The following is a 13090-nucleotide window of genomic DNA, read 5'->3' as shown; positions in this document are numbered from 1 at the left end:
CTTAAGGACATAGTACTAAGAAACGAAGAGAGTTACTAAGAGCTCACAGTGTTACACGGTTTTCAGTAAATCTTAAAAGTTCTAAACTCATATGTGCACACACAAAATTTTTTTACTTATTTATGGTAATAGACGTTAACTAGATCTACCACGGTGATCATCTTACAGTGTATGCACATACTGAATCATTAGATTGTACACCTGAAACTAATGTCCATTATAGCTAAAAAAAACCCACAAAAAACAACAGAAAAAAAACTCATGGAAAAAAAGTATTGCAATAGAAAGCACAAGCCAGGATGTCCTGGAAATATGATCACCCTAGTGAATGAGGATTGGGGCTTTAAAGCATCTCCTCAACTTGATATTATAGCTACAAATACTCTGATGTTGAAACAGTCTAAAGCCTGGAACAGTACTTGTGCCCTGGGAATCTTTTCACTCAAACTTTGTCTTTAAAACAAACAAACAGCAGCAACAACAACAGAGAATTTTTTTCAAATGAGTTAACATGAGTTTGAACAAACTCCAGGAGATAGTCAAGGATAGGGAAGCCTGACGTGCTGCAGCCCATGGGGTCACGAAGAGTTGGACACAGCTGAGTGACTGAACAACAACAACAATTTTCATTTATAGAAAATCTAATTCCAGCATGAAGCCAAATTCAAAGTACTGCCATTCCCTAACTGCAGACAAAGCACCTTGGAGGAAATAAGTAGCCTTGTAAATCTGAACCTATAATGTGATACTGAATTTAACACAAATAATGGCAAGTGGTAAAAATTTAGGTAAGGTAATATGGTGTAGGGTCCAGAAGTTTTCACCTGGTGGACCATGCAGCTTCCCACCACGAACAAAACACTGAGGTTTTGGAAAATGAGCAGAATGTCTTTTATTCTTTTAATGTCTTGGAGGGTAAGGGTCAGGGTTAGGCAGGCCCAGTCATGGAGGATTTTTCAGCCCCAAATGCCAGTAGTGTATCACATAACAAAGTTTGAGGCACTGAGGATAAAGAAGAAAGGACAGCATTCATTGTCCTTTTGTTTCACTTTCTTGAAATAGAAATATTGTCTCTTCTATTAATAAAATAAATTCTTTCAACAGGATTATGAATTTCTGTTTGAAGTTGGTGTTTCCAATGTATTTGGTCCTGGGACTCGAATTCCAAAGGCTGCCGTTCAAGTGCTTGATGATATTGAAAAGTGTTTGGAAAAGAAGCAACAGTCTATATAACATCCTGTTTTGGGGTTAGCTTTTTTCTGATCTATTCTTTCAGTAATGATCAAAGAGGCCATGTTCTTCAAATTATTCAACACCTAATATGTGCTTTCCTGAAAGCTTTACATGAAAATACCTGACTTATAAGAATGCTGTCATGCTATGTGTATAGTTTCATTTTAATTTTAAAAATTAAAATTATCCTTAAAAACTCTGTAATACATGCTGAGTACTTTGTCAGACACTTGAAAGAAAGGTATTATTTTTAACAGTTGTGATATTTCTTTGAAATATTTCTTATAAATCTGCTTACTTTCTATTTTAAGAATTAAACAATACCTGAAGCAATCTGACTAGTCCTATTCTTTCAGTGTAGTTCAGTTTAGTCGCTGAGTCATGTCCGACTCTTTGCGACCCCATGAACCGCAGCACGCCAGGCCTCCCTGTCCATCACCAACTCCCGGAGTCCACCCAGACTCATGTCCATTGAGTCGGTGATGCCATCCAACCATCTCATCCTCTGTCATCCCCTTCTCCTCCCACCTTCAATCTTTCCTAGCATCAGGGTCTTTTCCAAGGAGTCAGCACTTCACATCAGGTGGCCAAAGTATTGGAGTTTCAGCTTCAACATCAGTCCTTCCAGTGAACACCCAGGACTGATCTCCTTTAGGATGGACTGGTTGGATCTCCTTGCACTCCAAGGGACTCGTAAGAGTCTACTCAACACCACAGTTCAAAAGCATCAATTCTTGGGCGCTCAGCTTTCTTTATAGTCCAACTCTCACATGCATACATGACTACTGGAAAAACCGTAGCCTTGACTAGTCATATTCTTTAATTTAGTTTTAACTGACTTAAAAACCAGAATATATAATCCATATGTAAATACAGTAATTATACCTATTCTTGGCAAAAATAGTAGGAATATTTATGATGGGAATATATTGTGATTGTGGCCCTCAGTCAAATTCTACCAGAATTACTTTGATACAGGTATTAAGTCAGACCCAAAGTTGGAATGGGGAGGCAGAAAAGAAATGGCAGAAATTCTTTAGGTGACTTTGCTTTTATCTTAGACATGAACATGTGACCCTGTTATTTCTGGGCTTGGCTTAAGACCCAGGAGAGTGGATCTTCTTGAGTAGTCCCTAAAATGAAAGTTCTTAGGCTCTTAGGATGACTTCCTCCAGAATGATGATATGAGCTAAGAGTGTAGAAGGGCTATTGTGTATGCAATGTCTCAGCTCAAATTAGTAAGATGGGAAAAAAGTGGTGAATTCCTTCTTTCCCTACCTTTTGTTTTTGTTCAGGCCTTTAGCAGATTTCATGGTGCTTACTCACATTGGGGAGGGCAGTCTACTTTGCCAAGTCCACTAACTCAAATGCTAATCTTATCTAGAAACACACTCACAGACACACCTAGAAGTAATGTTTAATCTGGGTACCCCATTGAGTTAACATGTAAAATTAACTATCACAGAGCTCTTTGACACTGCCGAGGGAGATGCACAATTATGCAGCTACTATGGAGGAGGAAATGGCAGATCACTCCAGTATTTTTGCCTGGAGAATCCCATGGACAGAGGAGCCTGTTGGGCTACAGTCCATGGGGTTGCTAAGAGTTAGACACAACTTAGCAACTAACCACCACCATCGAAGATGACAGTGCTCAAAAAAATTAAACAGAATTACCATATCACCCAGCAGTTCTACTTCTGGGTATATATCCAAAAGAATTCAGAGCAGGGACTCAAACAGATACTTGTACATTAATATGTGTGTATTAATGTTCATGGCAGCATTATTTACAGTAGCCAAAAGGTGGAAGCAACCAAGTGACCACTGACAGATGAATGAATAAGCAAAATGTGATAAATACATACAATAGAATACTATTCAACCTTAAAAAGGGAATTCTGACACATAACAGATGAATCTTGAAAACATTATGCTAAATGAAATACTTCAGTCACAAAAGGACAAATATTGAATGATTTCATTTACGTATGCATGCACGCTAAATCACTTCAGTCCTGTCCAAATCTTTGCAACTCTATGGACTATAGCCTGCCAGGCTCCCCTGTCCATGGGATTCTCCAGGCAAGAATACTGGAGTGGGTTGCCATGCCCTCTTTCAAGGGATCTTCCCGACCCAGGGATTGAACCTGTGTCTCTTATATCTCCTGCATTGGCAGGCAGGTTCTTTACCACTAGCGCCACCTGGGAAGCCCAATTTCACTTATATGAGGTATTATACCTAGAAGAGTCAAATACATACAGCCAGAAAGTAGAATGGTACTTGCTAGGGCCTGGAGAGAACAGGGAATGGGGAATTAATGTTTAATGAGTATAGAGGTTCAGTTAGGGAAGATAAAAAAGTTCCAGAGATGAATTGTGATAATTGCACAATATAAATGTATTTAAAGCCACAGAAATATATGCTTAAAAATGGTTAACATGGTAAACTTTATATTGTGTATGTGTGCTGCATGCTAAGTCGCCTCAGTCATGTCCAACTCTGTGACCCTATGGGCTGTAGCCCACCAGGCTCCTCTCTCCCTGGGGTTTTCCAGGCAGGAATACTGGAGTGGGTTGCCATGCCCTCCTCCAGGGGATCTTCCCAGCCCCGGGATCAAACCCACATTGACAGGTGGGATCTTTACCGCTAGTGCTACCTGGGAAGTGCTTATGTGGTATGTTTTTACCACCATTAAAAATATTTAGGATAACCCTGGCATATGGCATCTGTTTTATAAATGTTAGGGTTATTATTTTAAAAGGAATGAATGCTAAGGCATGAAACTGGAAAGATAGGCAGGGGCTGAACTCATACAGCGGCTTGTACAGTTAAGGGTTTCAGACTTTATCCTGAAGATAAAGATAATCATATAAGGATTTTTACCAGGGAAATAATCTGATGAGATTTGAATTTTAGCATAGCAGCTGTGTGAAGGATGCCTTTTAATGGAGGTAAGACTGGAGATAAGAGACTGTTACAATAATATACCAGAGAAATTCTAAGTATCTAAGCTTATCTGCTTAGGTGCTGTTTGGAGATGGGAAAGATGGAGAGGCTATGATCTTATATTGGAATATTGAATTGACAGAATCTGACTTTTATCTAAAAAAAAAAAAGGTAGGCTCTTGATCCTTAGGTATTTGCTGTGTGGAATCTGCTGTTCATCACTCATTTTAGTTGTTCTTTTGTGGGCTCTTTTTTAATGTGCAATGATTTCACAATTGGATACACAGACCTAATGCCAACATTAGGAAAAGGTTGAATTATAGGATTTGTTTTCTAATGATTTTTTGGGTCAATATCAGAGCTTTAGAAGCTTTTCTTTCTTTGGAAGTGTGTCGGGCTTTAGAATGATGTCTAAATTCTTTCCCTGCAATTTAATGGAAATTTGTGTTATATAAATATTATAGTAGTAATATCAAGCGGAGGAGAGGTTTGAAGAGGAAACCTTCAAACTTTCTGATTAAAACCTGCATGGAATCAGGAGAGATAAAGTAACATGAACAAAGGATGAATTCCCCCTCTGATTTCTGTTTCAGGGAGTGGGGAGTTTTGTAATGGAGGTAGGGGGGGAGGGTTGTTAACAGTTCTATATTCACAGACAAGACTATGTTAGATGTAACTACCACCCTCTACTAGTATCTGTACATTCCTATCCACTTTATACTATTAAACAATCCTTTTTAAAAAACAGGTCCTGGTGGCTGGTGGTTTAGTTGGTAAGTCATATCCGACTCTGCGATCCCGTGAACTATTGCCCACTAGACTCCTCTCCATGGGATTTCCCAGGCAAGAATACTGGCATGGTTGCCTTTTCCTTCTCCAGAGAATTTTCCCAACCCAGGGATTGAACCCATGTCTCCAGCGTTGCAGGTGGATTCTTTACTGACTGAGCCACCAGGGAAGCCTATGTTAAGGCGTAAATATGCTAGCATAGACCATGTTTGTTCTACCAGAATTATTTTTATTTTAAATAGGGGAAAAAACTTACCAAAGTGAGGAATACCTAAATAAACTTGTTGCTATTTGATAGATACTCAGTAAAAATGATGAAGATGATGATGATGACAGCAACTAATGTTATTTCTACCAATCAATAAATCCTGACCCATTTTCAACAATTATGGACCATGCTTTAGACCATTTGACAAAGTTTGATTTTTATAACTAGCCTGAAGTTGAGAGATAATATATATACACACATTTGTTACTAAGATATTCTTGTCTAATTTGTGCTTATTATAAAAAATGTTCTCAGCATTCAAAAGTATTTTCAAAGAAGATTATTTTGGTTTTCCTGATTAAATATTATTTTCTGACTCTCGGATCCTCCTTTTTATTTTATTTTATCAACTGTGCCTGTAGGTGTCTCCCTAAGTTCAGGATTATTCTATTTCTCTGAAACAATATTTGAAATGATGCCCATTCTGGCAACCCATAGGTGCTATAAACACTCTCAGAAAATCTCTTTGATTATCTATTTAGATACACCTAATGTCATCCTTGGTGATTGAGATCTGTGATAAAACTAAATGTTGGTGATCGTTTATGAACTGTGCTGCATTTGTGCTAACATGATTAGTTCATTAGTAGAAGCTAGAATATGACCTTGAATATGAGATTATTATTGACTTCTATTCAGTAAATCCATCCCTAATTCACACTAACTCATTTTAAGTTACTAATTCTTCATGACCTGTTTCCTCCCTCTGCATTCAAACCTCTTATTGTTATATTGACCTTCTCTTACTATTTACCATGAGATAGGAGAGTGATGATAATAACAGCATTCACACACAACAGAGTATACAAATTCCTTTAAAAAAGAGAAATGCAGACATTAATAACTTCTCTCAGGATTATTCGAATATCCTTTTGATTCTGAGATCATGGACAAAATATCAATTTGGATAAATGCTGTGAATTTGTGTAATGTATGGTTCTATTGGTTGACTTTCAATTGTTCTAATATGATATTACTTAAAAAAAAATGTGCAAGATTTTCTGTGAAATAATCAAGCACTAAAATAGCCTCGAGTGTGTAGTAGAGTAACTGATGATATTCTCAGGTTTTCTGGCCTATCTTTACTTCAAACAGCCTGTCCTATTAGTCTCCTTTAGTTTTCTCATTCTCATTAGACCATATGGTCATCAGAGCAATGCTAGTGACAATTTTCTGTCAGATTAAATGGTTACCTGGACAATAAGTTTTGAAGGACACTAAGCAGATGGCTGTCTTTGCCTATAACATGTTCTTTGGTTCAAGGCATCAAGACCTCTAAAAATATTCTTCAAAATTGCCAATACATCTGATCAGATCAGGTCAGATCAGATCAGTCGCTCAGTCGTGTCCGACTCTTTGCGACCCCATGAATCACAGCACGCCAGGCCTCCCTGTCCATCACCAACTCCCAGAGTTCACTCAGACTCACGTCCATCGAGTCAGTGATGCCATCCAGCCATCTGATCCTCTGTATTCATTTTATTGTGACTGGAGGAGCCTGATAGGCTGCAGTCCTATGGGGTCGTGAAGAGTCGGACACGACTGAGCAACTTCACTTTCACTTTTCACCTTCATGCATTGGAGAAGGAAATGGCAACTCACTCCAGTGTTCTTGCCTGGAGAATCCCAGGGACGGGGGAGCCTGGTGGGCTGCCGTCTATGGGGTCACACAGAGTCGGACATGACTGAAGCGACTTAGCAGCAGCAGCAGCAGCACCCCTCCTATTGTCTTGTGGCTTCTTCGTCGTCTTTGGATGTAGGGCATCTTTTTTGGTAGGTTCCGGCAGGTTTTTGTTGTTGTTGATGGTTGTTCAGCAGTTGGTTGTGATTTTGGTGTTTTTGTAAGGAGTCAGCTCATGTCTTTCTACTCTGCCATCTTGTGGTCAATCCTCGAAAGCCTAATATTCAGTTGACCATTATATTTGTTTCTGAAAGCATTGACTGAGAAGACTGCTACTAATTCTGCATGGGTTGTGGCACTGCCCAACTCCAGGGAGAGGCTTCTTTGTAGCCATGAGTTTTCATAGCCTTGCATACTTGGTATTGCTGTTTTCCACCTTGAAGGGGCGATAATGGCAAAGCCCATGTCAAATGTTTGTCTTAAGGATTAAGTGAGATAATGTGTGTAACTTGCTTTGAACTGTGCAGCTCACAGTGAAACACCAATGAGTGTTTTTCTATAGTAATTATTATACTTTATGCTAGCCTCAGTTCTAGCTCTTGGAAATAAAAATAATGTCTACATATGACATGGCTCTTCTCAAGGAGATGGTAGCCAGTTTGCAGGAGACAAACTCATAGGAAGATTGTAACTGCATGATGTCAAGGAGATCTCACGTCATTTGTCTGAGAACACAAAATTTCTGACTCTCATCAAAGTCAGTATTCAGTTGGACAATTACTTTGTAGACCAAGAGAAGAAATAATCAACTAGTATGATTTCACAGATGCCACCCCCAAATACACTTTCTTGCATGGTTAGTAGTGCTAGAAATGCCTATAAAAGTAGGCCACATCTTTAATTCTAGTTAGAACTGAGAATAACTGTAAATAACTCTGGGAAACGTGTTGATAATTCATATTAGATGCTTTTACACACATGCATTTTGATCTGGGAGAGATTATAAAGAAACTAAGAGTAAAATGGGTATTTGTGTGGGTAGTAGAATGCGGGGAGTAGACAGAGAAGAAGGGAAAATTGAGGCACATCCTTTTTTTTTTTTCAAATTCAATCTCAGTCTCCACCAGAGAACAAACTCAGGCTTGGAGCAGTGAAAATGCAGTCTTAATCATTGGACCACCAGGGAATTCCCAAGCCACATTCTTGCAATTGGTTCCCCTAGACAATGGGAAATTGGCAAAGTTTTTTGTTTTGTTTTTTCAGTTACCTGTGTATAACTTACGCTCTCATCCACTTTGCTATTCCACTATTCCCAATGGGTTTGCTGAGGCCAAATTTGATTCAAGAATCAGGAGACCCCAACATATATATGTCCAAAAGGATGCTTTCCTAAAGAGAATGTCAACAAGAACTGTGTGCTCCATAGAGAAAGAAAATATGTATGCTAGAGAATGCTGTATGTACATCTCCTCAATATAGATACATTTCCTTTGTCAAACTCTTTATTTTCACTAAATAGTTTGAATATTTTTAACATGTATGTGTGCATGCATACGCGTGCGTGTGTACGTGTGTGTGTGTACACGTGTGTGTGTGTGTACACGTGTGTGCATGCACACACAAGGGTGAAAAAACCTCTTTTACTTCTTATCTTTGCTGAGCGTCCACTAAATGGTACTGACCTACGTGCAGGTGATGTGGAAGCAAACTAATTGTGGGTACTGATGGGTATAAAGCTTTCTGTTTAAAAATTTTTTTTTAAATTCAATAGTACACATTGAGCAGCTTGGGTGTGCCTGCAGCCTCTTCAGGGTCCCTGGGAAATGGGTGATGATAAGAGAACAGAATCTAAGCTCCTTTGACCTGTGTGCCCCGGGACGTTAGGTCAGGGCCGTTTGGGTCCCCACTGGGCCCCTAAGTAGAGCTCTCCACGTGGTTCCAGAAAAAGCACGGGAACCGAAGTGCCACGCCCCGCCAGGTGGAAACAGACCCGGCATGGCCAACGCGTCTCAGGGCTTCCGGAATCCCCACCTGTAGTGCGGGAGGCCTGGAGGAGACTCTAAAATAGGCTGTACCCATGTCCTGGTGTTCTCCCCGGGGCCATCGCAGCTCAAAAGACTGATTGAGGAGAGTGAGCTGGGTTGGGGTCCCTGCCACTAGCCCTGAAGCTCTCTCACCCCGCCCCTGCGCCTTCCACGCTTTTGGCTCCGACTTCTGGCACCTTCCAGATTCCACCTGCCTGCCATCTTCTCCATCTCCTGGTCTCCCCTCTTTTCCATCTTCGATTCCCGCTGCCTTTTGGAACCTTTAGCTCGCCTTCCCATATCTGGGCACTCCGTCCCAGGCGGGCCGGCAGGGACTTCTGAATCCTTGTAGCCTATCCTGCGAACCTGGAGCATCCCTCCCTGTGTTGCTCAAACCTTGCCAGATTCCTGGACAGCAATACGGTAGAAATGAGAATCTTCCACAAGGCTCTTATACAAGCACAGAATTTTATTAAAAGAGATAGCCTGTGCACAAGGGAGAAGAAAGCAGGGGGAAGAGAAGTGCCAGCTCCTTAGGGCAAGTTGCTTTTATAACACATGGAAGGATTTGTCTCATAGTCACTGGTAATTTCCAGAAATCGTCATACTTCTTTGATCAGCCTCAAGGGCCTCCAGGGTGGCTATCAGGAATGGGGAGTGCTTCTGTGAGGGGAAAGAAATGCAGGAGAATTTTCTGCAAGAAAGCACAGGAAGAGATAAGGTTAAAATCTATGGTTGAGCTTTTTGTCTTGGGGCAGCTAGGTATACTCATTAGTGTAACAGAGATAAAGTTAATCTTTTAAGCCTGTTTTTCCCTCCTCTGCGACTCAAGCCCCCCAGCGTCTTTATTCTTTAGCTTGCAAGGCCTCTTTTGCCCACGATCTTTTCTGGTGCTTTCCCCAAATATCTGTGCTCTTGTCTTTCTGTCTCAGATGCAATCAGCGACTCCACTAGAGCCTGGGAAAGCGCTCCCCAACCCCACTCTGGGGACTTGGGCTGGGGAGGGGTGGCACCAGGGCAGAGGTCACCATCTGGGGTCCTCAGTTTCTAAGATTCAGATTCCAATATGAAAATGCATTTCTCTTTTTCTTTTCCTTCTGATGACCAAAGGGCTTCTCTAGATGTGTGGCATTTAAAAAAAAAAGTATTTACTTTTTTTTGAACTGTAGTTGACAGACAATGTTGTGTTAGTTTCTGGTGTAAACTGATTATATATATATATATATATATATGTACATAAATTCTTTTTCAGACTTTTTTCCATTAAAGGTTACTGAAAGAAAGTGAAAGTGAAAGGTGCTCAGTTGTGTCCGACTTTTTGCAACCCCATGGACTATACAGTCCATGGAATTCTCTAGGCCAGAATACTGGAGTGGGTAGCCTTTTCCTTCTCTAGGAGATCTTCCCAACCCAGAGATCGAACCCAGGTCTCCTGTACTGCAGGTGAATTCTTTACCAGCTGAGCCACAAGGGAAGCCCAAGAATACTGGAGTGGGTAGCCTTTCCCTTCTCCAGCAGATCTTCCCAATCCAGGAATCAAACCAGGGTCTCCTGCATTACAGGCAGATTCTTTACCAACTGAGTTGTCAGGGAAGCCCTTATAGGTTACTGTAAGATATTGAAGATAGTCCCTGTGTTACACAGTAGGTCCTTAATTGTTTATTTACTTTATATATAGTATAAAAAAGTTTATTTACTTTATACTATATAAAGTTTATTTACTTAATACTATATAAAGTTTATTTACTTTATATATAGTATAGTGCTTGTGCTTAGTCACCCAGTTGTGCCTGATTCTTTGTGATCTCATGAACAGTAGCCCACTAGGCTCCTCTGTCCATGAGATTTTTCAGGCAAGAACACTGGAGTGAGTTGCCATTTCCTTCTCTAATATATAGTAGTATGTATATGTTAATCCCAAATTCCTAATTTATCCCTCCCCTCATCCCCTTTGGTAATCACAAGTTTATTTTCTATGTCTGTCTATTTCTGTTTTGTAAATTCATTTGTATGATTTTTTTAGATTCCACATATAAGTGATATCATATAATATTTGTATTTCTCTGTCTGACTTACTGCACTTCATATGGTCACCTTTAGGTCTGTCCATGTTGCTGCAAATGGCATTATTTCATTCCTTTTTAATGACTGAGTAATATTCCATCACACACACACACACACACACACACACACACACACACACACACACACCCTCTTGAGGCTTTTATGATTGTGTACTCAGGAGGTAGTCTCAGATCACGCTCAGTTAATCATGTCCAGCTGCGGAAAGAACATGGACTTGGACATTAGACTGACCCAGGTTCTAGTTTATTGTCGTTCCCGATGTCGGGTGGTAGGTAACTTCATCTACTTGTCCTGCTGAGCCTCAGTTTTCTGTATACTTTAATGCCCTCTTTGAATGTTTTGTATATGAACACAGGTCTCAAAGTAAACACTGAAGAATGTCAGTTTTACTTTCTTCAGGGAGAGGGAGAAAGCACAGTGTGGGTTGTCCAAGAAGACAATGGACACAATTTTTCATTCATTAAGACTGGAAGGAAAAAAAATCAGATTTTCTACTTCATCTTGACTACTAAAGATATCAAAAGACATTGTTACATAAGATATGATATTTATTTAGTCTGTTTCCAAGCTGTGGATTTGTGATATATAGAAATCTACAGCAACTAAACTGAAGTAGGTTCTAAAATTGGATTTGATTTGTCTCCTTGTCAGTTTAGAAACAATATTATGAATATAAGTGACAAAGTTTGAGGGAAAGGCAACAACATGCCATTATGCTAGCTTTCACAAAACCTAATTTTCCATGCAATCTCTAGTGCATTAAAAAATGAAATGTAACATCAGTGTTGAAGGGTGTTTCCAGATGGCCTTTTATTAGCTTCTGAGAAGGCTGCTTTTATTCTCCATGAACTGTACACGTTGCTCAACAATTCTCACCTTTATATACAATAAGCCATCACTCTTGTACAAAATACTAAATGCCAGTTGGAGGGCTGGTCCCTGAAATATTTTTTGAAAGGCCATGTGCAAGGCAGAGTTCGCATGATCCCAAATCTGGATTTGCTTTATTTATTTGAAGGTCAGATAATGTTGGTTTGCAACCTTGGGAACTTGGTGGGTGGAATCTGAAATTGGCTCTTATACACAGAGGGCAAAGAGAGAATGCAGAAAGAGGTAGATCACTTCAGATTGGTAGGTGGCAGTTTTAATAAGGTAAGGAACTTACATATGAGACTTGTCTTGGAAGAATGCAAGATAAGTAGATCTTCACACGCATCTATCAGAGTCTTCCAAATTTATAGAGGCCTTGATTAAGGAGGAGAGTGACAAAGTTGGCTTAAACTCAACATTCAGAAAACTAAGATCATGGCATCCGGTCCCATCACTTCATGGGAAATAGATGGGGAGAAGTGGAAACAGTATCAGATTTTATTTTGGGGGGCTCCAAAATCACTGCAGATGGTGATTGCAGCCATGAAATTAAAAGACGCTTACTCCTTGGAAGGAAAGTTATGACCAACCTAGATAGCATATTTAAAAGCAGAGACATTACTTTGCCAACAAAGTTCGTCTAGTCAAGGCTATGGTTTTTCCTGTGGTCGTGTATGGATGAGAGAACTGGACTGTGAAGAAGGCTGAGCACCGAAGAATTGATGCTTTTGAACTGTGGTGTTGGAGAAGACTCTTGAGAGTCCCTTGGACTGCAAGGAGATCCAACCAGTCCATCCTAAAGGAGACCAGTCCTGAATGTTCATTGGAAGGACTGATGTTGAAGCTGAAACTCCAATACTTTGGCCACCTTATGTGAAGAGCTAACTCATTGGAAAAGACCCTGATGCTAGGAAAGATTGAGGGCAGGAGGAGAAGGGGATGAAAGAGGGTGAGATGGTTGGATGGCATCACTGACTTGATGGACATGGGTTTGGGTAAACTCTGGGAGTTGGTGATGGACAGGGAGGCCTGGCGTGCTGCGGTTCATGGGGTCACAAAGAGTCAGACACGACTGAGCGACTGAACTGAACTGAACTGAACTGAAGACCTGAATGGAGATCAGCTCTGTGGTTCCTGGGCAATATTTAACTCTCTGATTGCAAGAAACGCATGGAAATAAAATTTCCGGTTTTCTGCCTGGATCTCTGATGGTTATCCTGCCACTCCAAGGAGAAATGTCAAAAATGAGA

General features: G+C 40.3%; 1 protein-coding gene across 3 annotated transcripts in view; it reads left to right on the top strand.

Moving 5' to 3' along the window:
* Positions 1–1566, top strand: part of MMUT (methylmalonyl-CoA mutase) — a 41265-nt gene extending 39699 nt beyond the window's left edge. For 2 of the 3 annotated variants that reach the window (XM_005223373.4, XM_024983375.2), the window contains exon 13: positions 1105–1566. In XM_005223373.4, coding sequence (XP_005223430.1) covers positions 1105–1233 — 129 coding nt within the window. In that variant the 3' untranslated portion in view covers positions 1234–1566. The remainder of the gene's footprint in view (positions 1–1104) is intronic. The other variant, NM_173939.2, reaches the window with a different exon arrangement.
* The last annotated feature ends 11524 nt before the right edge of the window (positions 1567–13090 follow it).

This window comes from Bos taurus, chromosome 23 (genome assembly GCF_002263795.3).
Source record: "Bos taurus isolate L1 Dominette 01449 registration number 42190680 breed Hereford chromosome 23, ARS-UCD2.0, whole genome shotgun sequence".
Classification (NCBI taxonomy): domain Eukaryota; kingdom Metazoa; phylum Chordata; class Mammalia; order Artiodactyla; family Bovidae; genus Bos; species Bos taurus.
Note: the sequence above shows the minus strand (reverse complement) of the source record. Positions and strands in the feature narration are given on the sequence as shown.